Source organism: Poecile atricapillus, chromosome 4, assembly GCF_030490865.1.
Source record: "Poecile atricapillus isolate bPoeAtr1 chromosome 4, bPoeAtr1.hap1, whole genome shotgun sequence".
In the NCBI taxonomy this organism is placed as follows: Eukaryota; Metazoa; Chordata; class Aves; order Passeriformes; family Paridae; genus Poecile; species Poecile atricapillus.
In genome coordinates, this window is record NC_081252.1 from 72424958 (window position 1) to 72440471 (window position 15514).

Here is a 15514-nt window from a genome sequence, read left to right on the forward strand (position 1 = left end):
CATACATATAGAGGGTTAAATCTATCTCAGATTTATACTCTGGTTTTGACCCACTGACCATGTGTGGCTTTTCTGGTTACTAAAAAATGAGAAAATTCACAAAAATGAAGATTAAAAAAGGAAGCACGAGGCAGAATTAATAACTCTATACATCAACTATCATTCAGAGGATACCTGTGCATTAAAGGAGACGAGCCAGATTGAGGATTCCAAGGTTAAATGAGTTTATTGAGTTAGTGGTTACAATGGTATGTCAGATACCTGTAATCCAAGCTACACCTACATATTTGCCTCTAAATTCTCACACTGTCAGTTTCCGTGTCTCTAAACATTCCACCACCAGGTCTTCTATTACTAATATAATAATAATAATAATCAGAATAATAATAATCATAATATAAAAGGCAATGTCAATCACCATATTGTGCTTCATACTCCACCATAAGGAATTCAATTGGCAAAAGTAAACCTCTGGTCATATTAATGGGATTAATTGAAATGTGAGCAATCATAACACTACTAGAATATAAAGAACAAAATCTGGTTCAAAAGAAGCATTTTTAAGATGAATTAGTTTGAATCTGTTTTAAAAATTCACATACTATAATGAAGATGACTTAAAAGTTATATCATTTAATTATTGGGCCACACATTGAAGCATATTGGCTAGTACATTTTTGCACTGCAACAGAAGCAATACAAGCTTTATGGTCTACCATTACAATTCCATTTTTTTTTTTATTTTTTCACTGAATATACCTGCCAACCTAATGTTTCTTGCATGCATAAAAATTTTGGGGTTTAGACTTGAATTTATCATTTACTCCACGTGTATACCCCCGTGACGCAATTTCTTTGGCCAATTTAATGCTATAGTTTAGTTTAAAAAGGAAGCTTGGAGTTAAGTCCACTTAGCATTAGAAGGCGATGCCCTGAATTTTGGGCACTGCAGAGAGTTATTTACTGGAATAGAGTCTCAGGTCGCATGCAAATTGTCACTTTGTCCCCCCCACCCCATGCCAGACGCACACAAGTCGGCAGGTACGCATACAAAAAAGAATATAAAACCCTCCTGGTAAAGCTCAGTGGTTTAGAATGAATCCATAGCTTTAAATTCACTTAAGGCCTGTACAGGGGAAATATGTTTCTTCTGGGACCCTCTCCTCACTCTTGTCTGATATTCTTCTGGTTTTTCTCTCTTTACTAGAGGTTTCTTCTCGGGGGCCTTCATCTTCCAAGATACAACTGGAGAGTTCACTGCAGCAGTGCCATAGACCTTCTGGTATTTAGTAGAAGCCACATATGATGCTTTCACTGTAAGGACCACAGCGTTCATCAGGTTTTTAGCTGCCTGGATGAGAGAAGTGGCACTGTCCAGCTACAAACAGAAAACAAAATGAAATATAGCAAGGTTACTCCAACACAAAATACAGCAAGGTCATTCCACAGCTGGATCACTGGGCCAGTTCCTGACTGGACCCTCCCAGATCGCATTAAAGTTGGAACAAATCCTCTTCCTCAGGGAACCTTGGAGTATCCAGCACTGGCAACATCATGCACTGAACAGTAAAGGCAAGACTGTGGTACCTCACATTAAATTCTTTCTAATAAATTAAAGGAAAAGCTTGTGTTGTCTGTGGGTTGTTTTTCTGTTTGCCTGTTTGTGGGTTTTTTTGGTCATAGATTCTTTTCTTACAGTTTAAGACATTTTCTGTTTTCTAACAAAAACCCCTTTACTTCTCACTTACACCTTTAAAAATTTACTGTTACACATCAACTGCAAAACAGGTCAACAGGGATGTTTCCCAAGTGTTCCAGTTTGTTCTAATTATTCTTGTTAAGCCCAGGGTATCACCCCCAGTGGTGTCTACAGGAACAGTGTGAGGCCAGCACTGAGCTTGTTAGAGAATCCCATCTGAAGAGATGAAAAGAGGTTCTGAAACCCCTACAGAAATGAAAAGATGAGACTGTTAACTGCAGGTTTTGGCAGCTCCTGTAATGTGTGAGTCACTCATGGTCTCAAGGAATGCTACTTTGTGGTTACCAGGCTTTTTGTACCTTTGTGCCTCTCCCATGCACGAACCTGCCTGGGTGTCCTCGGGATGTAAGAGCCCCTAAGGACTTGCTGAGCTTCAAAACACCGGGACTTGCAGTCAGCAAGCTTCCATCGTACGCTGAAGTGAAGTACGTACCCCTGGCCAAAGTTTTCAAAAGGACTTCAACGTATAATGGGGACTTCCAGGACAATGTCTCAATTTTCCAAGATGTGAATCAGGCACTCGGCAGATCCAAGTGGATATTCTCAAAGTAATAGCTCCTAAAAATACACTCCTAAGGACTGCAGCAAGCCAGGTTACTACTTAACATGTTCAACTATCCCTGTCCTAAAATACTGAAGAGTGGGAAACACGTTTTTTGTGATAAAGCCTTTCAGATATACCATGGAAGCTGCTTCAATTACTTACATCTTTCCCAGACTGCAGGAATGATATAGGATATAGTTTTACTTTACCTCTTTGATTCCACCCCACATGTTCAGTAAGTTTTTAGCTATTTTTAATTACTACAAATGGCCTGTGTCACTCCAAACATTTCCTGCTCCCTATTTTGGGAGCGCATGGCTCTGTAATCTAAATGCTAAGCAAGGACAAACAGTGAGAAGGCAAGAACAAAAACCACACCATACTTCACTTCATTTTGAATCATTAACAGAAGACTTCAGGAGACATTTCCTTTTGAAGAGTCAGTGACTGATGTGAACAAAAATAGACATTACAGAAAGCCTGTATTTGAAACCACATTAATCTATACTTACCTGGGGTATTTTATTTCCTCTGCTCTGGCCTTAAACTCATTATGGTTCATCAAATACATAAACAGCTACATACAGTGAGGTGAAAACCAAAAAATAAAGCATTTTAATGATATTCACATATGTGCTGCCATCCTCTGAAATGCACAGTTAATTGCCTGCCCCTAGTAAATATTTTTCCTTGGGACTAATTTGTATTTCTGTTAGTAAAAGAAACAAAGTTAAAAGATGGAAAATTACATTACATGGCAGAAACATGACTGTTCAATAGGGAGTAATGAAATATAAACCAGTCTAGTGTTATTCTATAACCACACTGCTGCATGATTTATAAGGCAATCTGTATGTTTGTTGGCAAATAACAGATCACACTCTATTAAATTAGGATATTCTAATTTACCACAGAGATCTACAATCAAGCATTATTCATTGTTAAATGATTCTTTTTGAAACACTGGTGGATTGATATTGAATATAAAGTGATACCATCAAATAGTGTTTACTTCATAATCAGTGTGGATAAACTGACTGGATTGAGCCTCTATTGCACGTTCCTGAATGAAATCCGGTTGCTGAAGGTTTCCAACAGCTTCACATTTTCCACCATGAAAAGCTGATTTATGTGTATTAAGAAACAGAATAATTAAAGGAAGCATTTTAAATTGAGGGGGCACCAAAATTAGATGCTTAAACACACACACAGAGTTCAATCTACACCTCTGAACACAGTAATCAGTAATTTTATGGACTGCAGTGATAAAGGCATGCAGAATCTTGCACTTCTTCAAGATCAGATGCAGGCAACAATGACACCTTTTAGAAAACCATGTCTTGTATTTTGATGTCATTTTAACTCTATTCAGTTTCTATATGCTGTTAGAGTAGATAAGAGCTCCCTGTTTTCACATTAATCACATTTTAAGATGCAGATACTCAGTCTCTGACCCTAATATCCACTTCCTAGTCTTGGAACCAGAAAAGAGACATAAAACCCATCACAGGCTGTGAGTGTTCTCCAAAAATCTGCTGGTGGTCATTCCAGGCATCCAATTTGGCCACCTGAGCACTTCCCATGATTTTCTTAGGGACTCCAGCTCCTTGCTTCTATTATGGCTCAGTAAAGAAGAATTAAACTGAATGAACATCATTCCAATTAACATTTAGATCTTCCCACACCACCATGTTGCTCCAGCTCGAAGCTGTGCTTTTCCACACTGGCACAAAGCTGGAATGAGGCAGCAGTGAATCAAGCCCTGAGTGTGTTAATTCCTTACAAAATACGGGCACAGAAACTTACGCACTTTTTTCCAAGCGTTATGTCAATAATAAAAGATCATAGGAAGGAAAATTAACATTTCAAATAAAAGCACCACTAGGAAAATTACTTCACAGTACAGAAGGCAACCTTTACTCCCTGCAATACCCCCAGAATTTTAGAGATAACGATGGATTTTGGTCCTAACAGCCTTGGACTTACAGCACAATGTAATGGTGTTCTGCTGCTTAGAACTCCTTAAAAATATGTTTGCCTGCTTTTAGGGAAAAAAAAATGCTCTCTGAACCACAAAAGATAAACTTAGGTTGCTGTCCACAAAACTCTTAAAAACAGTGAATGCTGAGGAAAATTCAAAATTCATAAAGAACCTAAGAATAACTGCACTGGACCTGGCCACTTAGAATAATTAAGGTGGGAAAATATCTGCCAATAATAGAATTCCTGGGTTTTCTTCCCCTTACAGAAAATCCTTCAAGTTTTGAGGAGTTTTTCAGCTGCTTGTCAGCTGTTCTGCAATTTTCCTGCACTATTTGCAGAATTTTCCAGAATCTTGAGGTAATCAAGATGTCTTGCTTCTTTTACATACACACATAATCTAAATAAAATAACCAGCAATTGCAATAGCAAAATAGCTGAAGAAATAGGAGGGAATAAAGCTGGAAATTTTTTTCCTTAACAGTAAAACAATGAAAAGAGATGTTCTCCCTGCATTGGCAGACTGCTGTAATAGGGAAGAATTATACTTTATGTTTTAGAAAGAAGAAAATCTCACTTCTAGAGATGTCCTCATATTTATTACAATAAATATCCATAAAAAGGTAAGGGAAATTGAGGGGGGGGGGAAAAAAATCTGTATTTCCCATGAGTAAGGATACAGAATGGGTAGCTTTAAAAGAACTGAATGCTTAAGAATATTCTATATCATTACTGCTGATTTGAATAAACCTTGAAAAGTGGGTGAAGACATCAAAAGAATTGTAGATAGTTGCTGGTCTCGAAATATTTGAGCAATGAAAATAAAATGACCTGTGAAATGATAGGCCAGCTCAGCTGACAGCACTCCCAAATTAAATGATGCAATGTCTGTGACAGACTCCATAAAAAGAGGAAAGAAACACAGTTAATGGTAAGCAAAGGGCTGTGTGGGTTAAAATATTTTTATATTTTAAATATTGGTATGATTAAACTTTGAATTGCTTAAAATGATGCTGTGGGTATAATTGGATCTTTGAAAGGTCCTTTGCTTAGTAATACATGACAGTTTGATTAAAAACTCAGTTGACACAAAACTAACGAGACACATACACAGAAGGATTCCAGATTCTCCAGCAGCTGCTTCCAGAAGTACATACACACACACACACAAATCTGTGCTCAACAGCGAATTTCGCAGTGGGGTCTTGGAGAAACCATTTGGAGGCCTCACAATATTAATATTTCGACTAAAAACTTGGAAAGCAAGTCACTCATTTGAAGAAATTTGCAGATAACAATTGTGAAAGTGTCAAGTCACTCAGAGGGCAAATGATTGATATTTAATTAGCTGCTAAAAGCCACAAATATAGATTTAATTTTGGCCATATCTACAGCAGATGATACCTAATTACACCATAAGGAACTTTATTCTCTGCAGGATTCCAGGCAATCATTCCTTGAGTACACAAAAAGGAGGAGACTGATGAAATAGGTTCAATTATCATATTCAGTTTATCCTCTGTCCACAGTTAAGGGATAGTGAGTCCTCAATGCAAGAACAATATTGAGGAACTGGGAAAGAACTTAAAGAAACTCAGTAACAAAAACCATCTTTTATGGGAAAGACTCAGCCAGCTCTGTTTTTTCCCACTTTCAAGTGAATGACTAAAAAATGAGTTGACTGAAATCAGCAAGTACATGGTAACAAAGCTGATTTTTTTTCAAGTTCCACAGGTTAGACAAAGATAAAACAAAACTTACAGGCTGAGAGGTGAAGCTGGGTACTTTAGTTATTAATTACCTGAAATTATTTATTTAGCAGTTATATTAATTAACCACAAGAACTCATGAAAGATTGATTCTATTTCTTGAAATTGTGAAGTTAATATTGGATGGTTTTTCTCAATATGTTTTAACTACTGGACATTTTTAGTGCACATCACTTCAGGGAGCCTATACATCAGTTATGCAGGAAGGCAGCTTAGATAACAACAGCCCCCACTGACCTTGAAAGGTATGAAAACAAAAAATTAGTATTAGGAGCTATTGATAAATAGTTTGGTCTGATTCACCTTGTACAGATTGGGAGGAAAGAAATGTAATTTATTTTGCACATTGAAACAGAACCTGTAGCTTCTCAAATAGTCTTGGCTAAGACTTAATTTGTACACCTTTAGCAAGTGACTTAGGCACTGCCAAGCTCTTAAGGTTTTTTGAGTACACAAAAAGGAGGAGACTGATGAAATAGGTTCAATTATCATATTCAGTTTATCCTCTGGATTCTGGGTGAATTCCTTGCTTCTCCTTCTTTCCAAAGGAAGTTCACACTTTCCTGGACAAGGCACAATTACTCTTATCACACTCCAGAAGTCAATCAACAGTCTCCAGAGAAAATAAGGCTACAATTATGCAATTATGAAGCTGGATGGTAAATCAGGAGTATAACTTTCTCAGACTGTATTCTTATGCAACAGAACATTTTCCTCTCAGCTGTGCTTACAGGTAAATCCATTCCTACGTACACAAGAGGTATGCAAGAAAAGGATCTTATTTATAAAATTACATCTTACATTTCTGTGGCACATTTCATGCATAAAACATGACCCTGTTAGAGAGAGCCAGTGCAAGAATGGCCTGTTTGCTATTCAGCTGCTCTCTTCCCTATGGAAGGAGACATCTGCTCTTTACCAGCACCACTGTGCAGTGGCTGAGGGTCTGCTGCAGTCACCTCAAAATGTTTGTAGGGCTCTTGCTACCTGCAGTCCGTTTCAATAAAACTATCCTGTACACTTGAAAATCTCTCTCTCAAAAGAAGTCTTCATCTGAAATGTAATGTGGCCACAATAATGTTAAAAATGGATCTGTAGCTACACAGAGAAAATTGTATTGTACTTGTCCTTTCCTAGCTATTTGTTTTCACATTTGACTGCAATTAGCTTAGTCCTTTATACATGATGAATATTTAATTCATTCTGGGGGTAGTTGTGTTTTATATGTGCACCAATCCACTCTCATCTGCATTTTTTCAATTACAGGTAAGAAACCCAAGGGATTCCCAAGCCCATTTAGTTGTATTAAACAAAGGCTGCCACGTCCAAGGACAGCAGAAAGCACAAAAATACAACAATAACTATGGGTGTCTTCTGTCTTCTATGGACTATTGTCATTTTAAAAGACATTACCAACTGCTCTGTGCTAATTTGCAAAAGCAGAAGTAAATAAAAATACTCCCAGAACAGACATTCCCAGTAAAAGGTAAACAGGCATAATATAAATGAATTCTTACATTTGCTTTACTTATTTCCAAGTAAATATTTTAGTATTTTAGAAGCAAAAGGATAAATGACAAAATTATATCCTAATTCATTTGCTTTGAGAAGAACACTTAATGTGAAAGCTCATATTTTAACTGAAATGGTGAAATGACAAAAAGACAATTGGAAACACCTGAAAGTTAACTAATTACCTAATTGTCTAATTATTTTTATGGAAAATAATTATTACTGGTGTCTCTCCAGCCTGCAGGTCCCAAAGGTGGAAAACACATTTTTGGATTTTTTATAAATATTAGATTTTTTTCTATTCAACAAATGCATTTACAGTGAATAAATAATTTATCCAATACTATTGCTATGAAAAAAAAAATTAGATTTTTTCTTGTTGTTACCAAATATAACCTAAGTTATTTCCTCAGTATTTAACATTTAATTAATTATCTTGTTGCATTCCTTTCAGAATTTAATGGGGGAAATTATTTTTAACCCACAAAAAAAACAACTCTCAGAAATGTTTAATTTTCTTTTCCTGCTCGTTATCTGCCATTTCACAGTAGGAAAAAAGATGCCAAACCAGTACAATTCTTACCACTCACCAGAAACTCTGTAAGGACAAGCAATCCTTTTTTAAAATTTTTTAAAATTCAATTGTTTTAGCAGGCTTTTTCATGCTACAGCACTGCCTCCAAACTTTCAGGGTCTGTTGCTGAATTAAAGTATTTCACAACAATCTGAATGCCAAAATATCTGGAAAAACTCTACAGCACAGAGAAGAAAGCCTCAGTGAATAAAGCTAAAGGAGTTTTGCAGATGGGACAGGCTTTCACTCCACAAATTTGGCTGTTTGTACCACACATTTTCCTTGCTAAGGTTGAAGGTAGAGGAAGAAACAATTTCTACATCAATCCACAACTGAGAAACATGGGAATGAGTCTTCTGCCACGATGATTTGAGGGCTTTTCCTTCCAAATCTTCCTCATTCTGCACAGAACGAATGTCTGGAGGATGATGCCAAGGGTGGAATGTCCTGGACAAAGGGCAGGATTGTCTAATGGCCATCACAATTCCAACACTACCTGAAGCAAACTTGGCACAACCACATTTACAGTTTCAAAACCATTCTACCCCATGGAATTTTCTCCAAGTTCTTGGATAATTAACAGGAAATAGAATTTTGTATGACTGATTTAAACCTAATATTTAACAAGATAAAATGTCTGCAGCAAGATGAAATCCAAACCCTATCTGATAGGAGATGCAAACTCCAACTATAACTAAAAATATTTTAAATTGCCAGGAGGATTTTTGAAGAAAATTAGAGTAGGAAGTCTGTCAAAACTCAGTATCAAGGCAAATAAAAAAGCAGTTTACACTAATTTACACAGGGATTCACATGCCTTGAGTCTACCCAAGACACAACATTGTCTGAACCTGATGTCACAGAAAAGCACAGACAGGTCTGTCAAAAACATCAGTACAAATTTCCATCATCATATCAAACTGCAGCTAAATCTGAAAAAAAAAGGGAAATAGAGGATATCTAACTAATCTGTGCTACTGATCTCCCTGTTCCCAACTGGAGTTCTGACTTGTAATTTGAGGATAGAAATAAATTTTAAAAGCCCAAAATAATCTAGTGCTGCTTCAAGCTGAGTTTTAGGAGCAAATCTTTTGTTCTTTTTCTAAAGAACAGGTACAATAAAAAGAAAAAACATGTTTTTCTAAGACTCTTACCTGAAAGGAGTCCAAATCATGTCTGGTTGGCTGGAAATTGTACTCAGTAATAAAATGCAGGAGACTTTGGATACAAAAAAAAAATCAATAAAGCATAGAAACACTCTATGCTTTACACAAATAAATGTGTTATCTCCTGCTATTCCTCCTGATTTTGTCTCAAAGAAAACAAAATGAAAAGCAGCATAAAGCAGGATTTAAGATTGCAATGCTGAGAAATGTGCTATTTCCCCAAATTCTTTTTTAATTTGTACAAATGTCAGAGTGGTATCTGTATGTGATTTATCTCCATGTCTTCAGCGGTGAGGATCTGCCAGTTTTTGAGGCAAATCTGCTCCTTCAGCTACTTTCCTATCTCTAAAGTCACGCTTGCCTGGTCAGCACAGGAGCACTTTGAAGATAAGTGCTCCACAGGCACAGCTGGCTTTTCTCAGGAAAGGGCTTGGAAACAATGCATCAAACACATCAGAGTAAATAAAATAAAATAAAACCTTGTTGTAGAATGGAAGATGATACCAGGACAAGTATCTCTTGCTTCCTAATGTTTGCCTGCTGTTGCTCATGTACATTTTATGTCTTGTAGAAGCAGATAAAGGCTTTGATCATTCAAGATATTGATCATTTTTGAGGTGCTAAAAGGATTTTACCCCCTTGAAGCTGAGGGTCCTCCCAGTGTTGCTCAATTCAATCTGTGAAAACATTCCTTTCTCTGTTTGATTCCCTGAGCACTTTTCAGCACTTGTGCAGTGTGCAACAACACCAGAAAATAATCACAACTCCACAATAGACTTCAAGGGGAAGCTCTATTTCAGTCAGACAGAGCTGGCTTTATCATATATAACAAATAATTTCTAATGGAAAATTCTATAATTTAAACCATATAAATTATTCATTCTTAACTGTTCTGTTTATTTGGCCAACTCAATAAATGGTTAAACAACATTCAGTAAGTAAGGAGAGTTCCCTACTAGAAGGAATTTTTCCCTAGTCAATTACTGAAAAAACAATTTGTAAATGCATCTGTTCATTATATTTTTAACTTTAGCTAACACTAAATGTCATTAAAAACCATTTAAACAGGTAACAATTACCTGTTCTTACTTACTGCAAGCAAATGAAACCAGAACAAAACAGAAACATTTGTAAAGGCTGTTGCAATTCACAGTGAAAGAGCAAGCAAAGATGACAGCAATAAAAATAAATTCTAAATAATAAAAATTAATTCTAAAGGCTCATTTTTATTACTCATGTTTTATTATGCAAATATTCTTTAAGGATGAAAAGATCCTTTTGAGGTCATCTAGTGCAATGCCCTGTTGAAAATTTGACTTACATGAGGTTTTTCTAGATTTTGCTGAGATTTGAGTATGTCCAAGGATGGACAATTTCACATCTCTGGACTAGAGAACTCCACCCTGCACTTGAATTTCACTACCTTCCAGTTAAAACTTTTTACCTTTTATCTTATGATATTTCCCACATGAAAACTTGTTTTTACTGATTTTCCTGTCCTTATGACCATGAAACTCTGACAGGTCTGGATCTGGTTCTTCTAAACCCTCCTCAGAGGTAGCTGTAGACAACAATGTCCTCTCTGAGCCTTCTCTGTACACCTACAAATTCATCTATGACCTGTGTAGATGATGTTGGCAATTTCATTTTCAGTGCTACAAGAGCAAGTGTCCCACCAAATGGGGAAAAAAAAATGAGTAATAGCAGAAAAGGAGGAAAAAAATACATTTTTTTGACAAATTTTTAATAGCTCACTGAAATAGTTTAAGTCCAGTACTACTCTGTTCTGAAAATACTTGTGTAAGGGATTACAAATTTACCTGGAGTCTCTTTTCCTTTGCAGTACTTAAGGTAGTATTTTCCCTGATTAACAAATGCAGAAGTACTGATATTCTCAATGATTCAAATAATCCAAATGGTTCCTGTGCTTTTCACCTCAGGACATCCACAAAACAAATTAATTCAACCACATCTCCAAATCTTACCATTAATCCAGAATTCACATTAAGGAGATGAAGGTATAGACTTCAGAAGTGAAATGTATAAATGAAATGTATAGTGAAATGAAAAAGCATTTTCAGAGGCTCATTTCTTATAAAGTTCTTATTTAAATAGCGTACATTAGTCATGGTTACCTACAGACTTGACTGCACTTGGTTAGCATCAGAAAAATTCAGAGTGAGTGTCTTTAAATATTAGTCATGATCCACCGTGACTGGTGTCACTTGAACCCCCAGAATTTTTTCAGATGCCTCTTACTGAGCAATTTCTCTAGGAATGGAAGCAGGAAAAATAGGGCTGTTCCTAAAACCCACTGATTTGGTGTGTTTTGTGACTGAGTCAAAGTGTTCAGAGTTTTCATTTCTACAAATTAGGTGCCATCCTGCACTCAACCTACTTAATTCCAGGTTCTGGACCAAAGGATTCCAGACTCCTTTTGTGCTTGGTGAAGAAGACCAGGAACCATGAAGCACTCGAGATCTTTCATGGGTTGTTTCTCTCTGGAGATGGGCCAGAGCACTTCACCTTTTGAGCTCAGTTTAGAGATCCCAAATTGCATTTGAATCCTAAAGACAGTGCAGTGAATCTGGACAGGTGCTCAACATCTGCAAAAAAACCTATCTTTGGATTTGACCTAGTGGTCCAAGAAATCAAACAACTTAATTAATGTTTTTGGGACTGTTTTCCTTAATTGTCTCTTGGTTCCCAAAAATGTCAAGTGGGAGAAACCCTCGAACTACAAGACATACAAATCTCTCCAGCCTCCAGAAGCTAAAGAGATCAGAGCATCAAGACAGGAAATGTACATAGATAAATGTCCCTTAATAAGCAATTTAAACATCTCTGTTCAGAAAAACATGAGGCGTCAGTTAGTTCACAGAAAGTTGAATTTACTTACATATCAATATAAACCCTCAAAAGAAGCCCAAGGTGAAACTTTCTGACTCTGTACACACAATTTAATTCACCTGCTTATGGCTCTGTGTTTTTTAAGGTATTACCAATCTAAGCAGTTGTCAGTGTCTACCTGAAATAAGAATCTCTGCCCTCTGGAAACGGCTCTTGAGTTCCACATCAAGGAAGGCTGGAGTGAAAATCTCAGATGCAGATGTTTACACTTGGCTAAATGAGTCAGTATTCACACAGCAACAGAGATGAGAGCAAAATCCTCTTCATAATTCAATTTAAATCTTTCTGAATAATAAAATAATCAGTTTCCATTACACCAGAGACCTACTCTCATATTTTTGCACAGCTTGAGTGGGGCAGCCTCCCACTGTTACTGCAGGATTTCTTTCTAATTCTATCTTTTTCAAACCATACTTAACTTGGGTGAAGTCTTTTCACTGTTTTTTTTTTTGGGGGGGGGGGGGGGAGGGGGACAGCAGTATTTGTGGTTCAGTTTTTTGGGGGGAGGTTGTTTTGTTGTTTTTGGTTGGTTGGTTGATTTTGGTTTCATTTTAATTTGGCCATCCAGAGTGGAAACTGGAATATCAAATGGAAGACAAAGAAATGCTGGTCTTGAACATTAACTGAGTTATGAAGAAGTATGTAGTGTTTGAAACCCATCGTGATTCTGTAGATCTCTTCTGCCTTGAGTGTGGCTCAGCATTATTTGTAGAAAGGAAATAATGACAATATTTACTTCTGTTTTCAGTTTTACCAGGGTACACCATGTGTTTGCTTTGAGACACTCAGATAGGAGTGATAAAAATCCAAGGGATTATGATTTAAGATAATTATGTTTAATGTCTTTGAGTGCAACTGTCCCAGGTTCAGAAAGTCCAGGGTGTTAAGGCAGTCCTGGTTTCCTCCATCCACTACACTCAGTTCAAGTGCTACGGAGCATTTGTGTTATAAATTCAAACAGGCTGAGGTTGAGGTTTGAAAGGACTGCAATTTAAATCAACATGAAGAGTCCTCTAGAATGTGTGCACTGTCATTGTGATTTCTCCTGCTTAGGCAAGATTAAATCCACACAATTCGTGTTGAGGCAATGGTGTTAAACCAGCCCAAAACTGCAGTAAGAGAGGGCAGGGGGAGAAGCATCTCTTTGCCAGCTGACACGGTTTGGGAACAGATGGTGCATTTCACAGCTCTCCCTCACTTCTCACAGAGAAAAAGAAGGTAAGAACCAACCCACAAAGTTTTAATTCAACTTGTGAGAGAAAGAAGCCTGGCAAACAGAGAAAAATTGAGAATTTCACATAGCTGCTTTAATGCTTGATCCCTGTAGATGATCTTACATCATTAAACTATTGCTCACCCTTTGCCATTATGACTGAGGAATAAAGCTTTCATTTAAATGTTGATGCCCTTAAATATATAGGTGTAAATAGACTAGTTAATATATTGGGTTTTGAGATGATTATACACAATGTGCTTGCATTACTGCATCAAAAATTAACTTTCAGATTTTTTAGTAATTTATGAAGATTTAAATAATTTGAATTAGCATGTGTTGGAAGAAATTTCTCAGATATTTGCTTTAAAATTTTTATATTAAACACTAAATAAAATCAGCTGAAATCTAGGCCTTAAAATATTTTAATTTAATGTGATGTTCATGTAAATAATATTAAACAAACTTCGTAATTGACTAAATACACATTTAAGCCTAGGCTGTAAAATGTAGGAATCTGTGCACTTCAGACATTTTAATATTTTTTTTTTTTTAATCATAGCTGCCAGTAAAATAATTTAACAGGGGAATTAGCTCAGTAAATGCAGCATTAGTTTATTTATTCTCCCAGTGTTAAGAAACCAGCCAAACTCACAGACTCACAGCCTGGGGTTACCTGGACAAAAATTTGTTATTAGAATTGGCACAGACAGATTTCAGGTTAATTATTGCAACAGTTCATGCAATTTGGAATATCATTCCCTCTACAAACTCCCCACTATACAGAAGTCAACCAACTGCTAGTTTACTCATCTTACAAGATAAATTTAGAATGCAAATTTCTCTGGATTCAAAGTAATGTGCTGACATCTCTGTTCCACGAGATCCCCTCAGTGCTGATGACTGTCCCTAATTCTCCATCATTATTGAATGACACCAATTCTGATTCTCTTTTCCCAATACTTACACCAGTCTTGAAAAGTTTCTATGCCACCAAAATGCTTTTGGATCATTGGAGTGAGATTAGGGCACTGTACAGTTGCTCTTTGTGTTTTATGAATTCCATGCAAAAACTGAAGTCTCCTGCCTTATGCAAGAATAATTATGTGCTAAGGCAATTTGATAAACTCATCAGCAAAGAATGTGCTAAGGATCTAAATAAAATTTTACCTCCAAGCATTTGCCTCTGAAAAGAACAAACTCCAAAACATCTTTAAGAGCAGCAATTCCCATAAAGTTTTCCCAGTGAAACAGAGACTGACTAACCCGTTTTTCCTTTTCCTTTCTTGAAAAGATTAAAGTTTCCTGGGGAAGCTAAATTTGCTGGGCAAGTTCGTGGCTTTGCAAAGGAAGATTTGGAGATTTCAGTGTTTGGTTTACTAAAGGAATAAACAGTAGCAATAAAACACCTTGTGCACATTATTCAAAGCTAGAAAAGCTACCACCTGTCAGGGAGACATTTTTATATTATTCATCATTATTTTTCTGTTTGACAGGGAGGGAAACAACCATTTATGAGACTTTTGGTAGATAGCTTTGTAAACAAGACTCTCAACCTCCCAGAACTCCATTTAAATGTCCTGTGCATTGATACAAAGAGCATTCCTGAGTCATCAGGGAGGAATATCTATCCATCACTGTGGACCAATTCCCAGCAATGCCACTGACCTGAAGATGGAATGTCTGCACCCTTACCCAATTGCTCAAAGCCACCTAGTCATCTGAAAATAGAAGTACTTCATCAATCAGACTCTGAACCCCCTCTGCTGAAAAGGCTGGGACTGCACTCTCTTCCTTTGATTTATTGAGGGCGTGTTGCTACCTTTTAGTGCCTCTCCCTGGGATATGAACAGATCCCACACAAAGCTGGTAAAGAGCTTTAAATGAACAAGAACAGCAAGATTTTCAGTATCCCTAGGGCCCAAAATCTTCATATGATCCTTCTTCTGCCCTTTAATATGAGAGCTCTGACATCTTGACGGCTTTAATAGATACCCAGGAGGCAGAACAAGAAAGGAAGGTCTTCGTAGTCCATCTTGTCTTTTTTAATATGCTGAGGGATATTAAAACAGTGAAGCAGTAATACC

The 15514-nt window shown here is 36.8% G+C and overlaps 1 protein-coding gene across 2 annotated transcripts in view; it reads right to left on the reverse strand.

Moving 5' to 3' along the window:
* Nucleotides 1-200: 200 nt before the first annotated feature.
* Nucleotides 201-15514, reverse strand: part of CTNNA2 (catenin alpha 2) — a 466335-nt gene continuing 451021 nt past the window's right edge. For both annotated transcript variants that reach the window (XM_058838585.1, XM_058838586.1), the window contains one exon: nucleotides 201-1378. In XM_058838585.1, the coding sequence (XP_058694568.1) occupies nucleotides 1091-1378 (288 nt within the window). In that variant the 3' untranslated portion in view covers nucleotides 201-1090. The remainder of the gene's footprint in view (nucleotides 1379-15514) is intronic.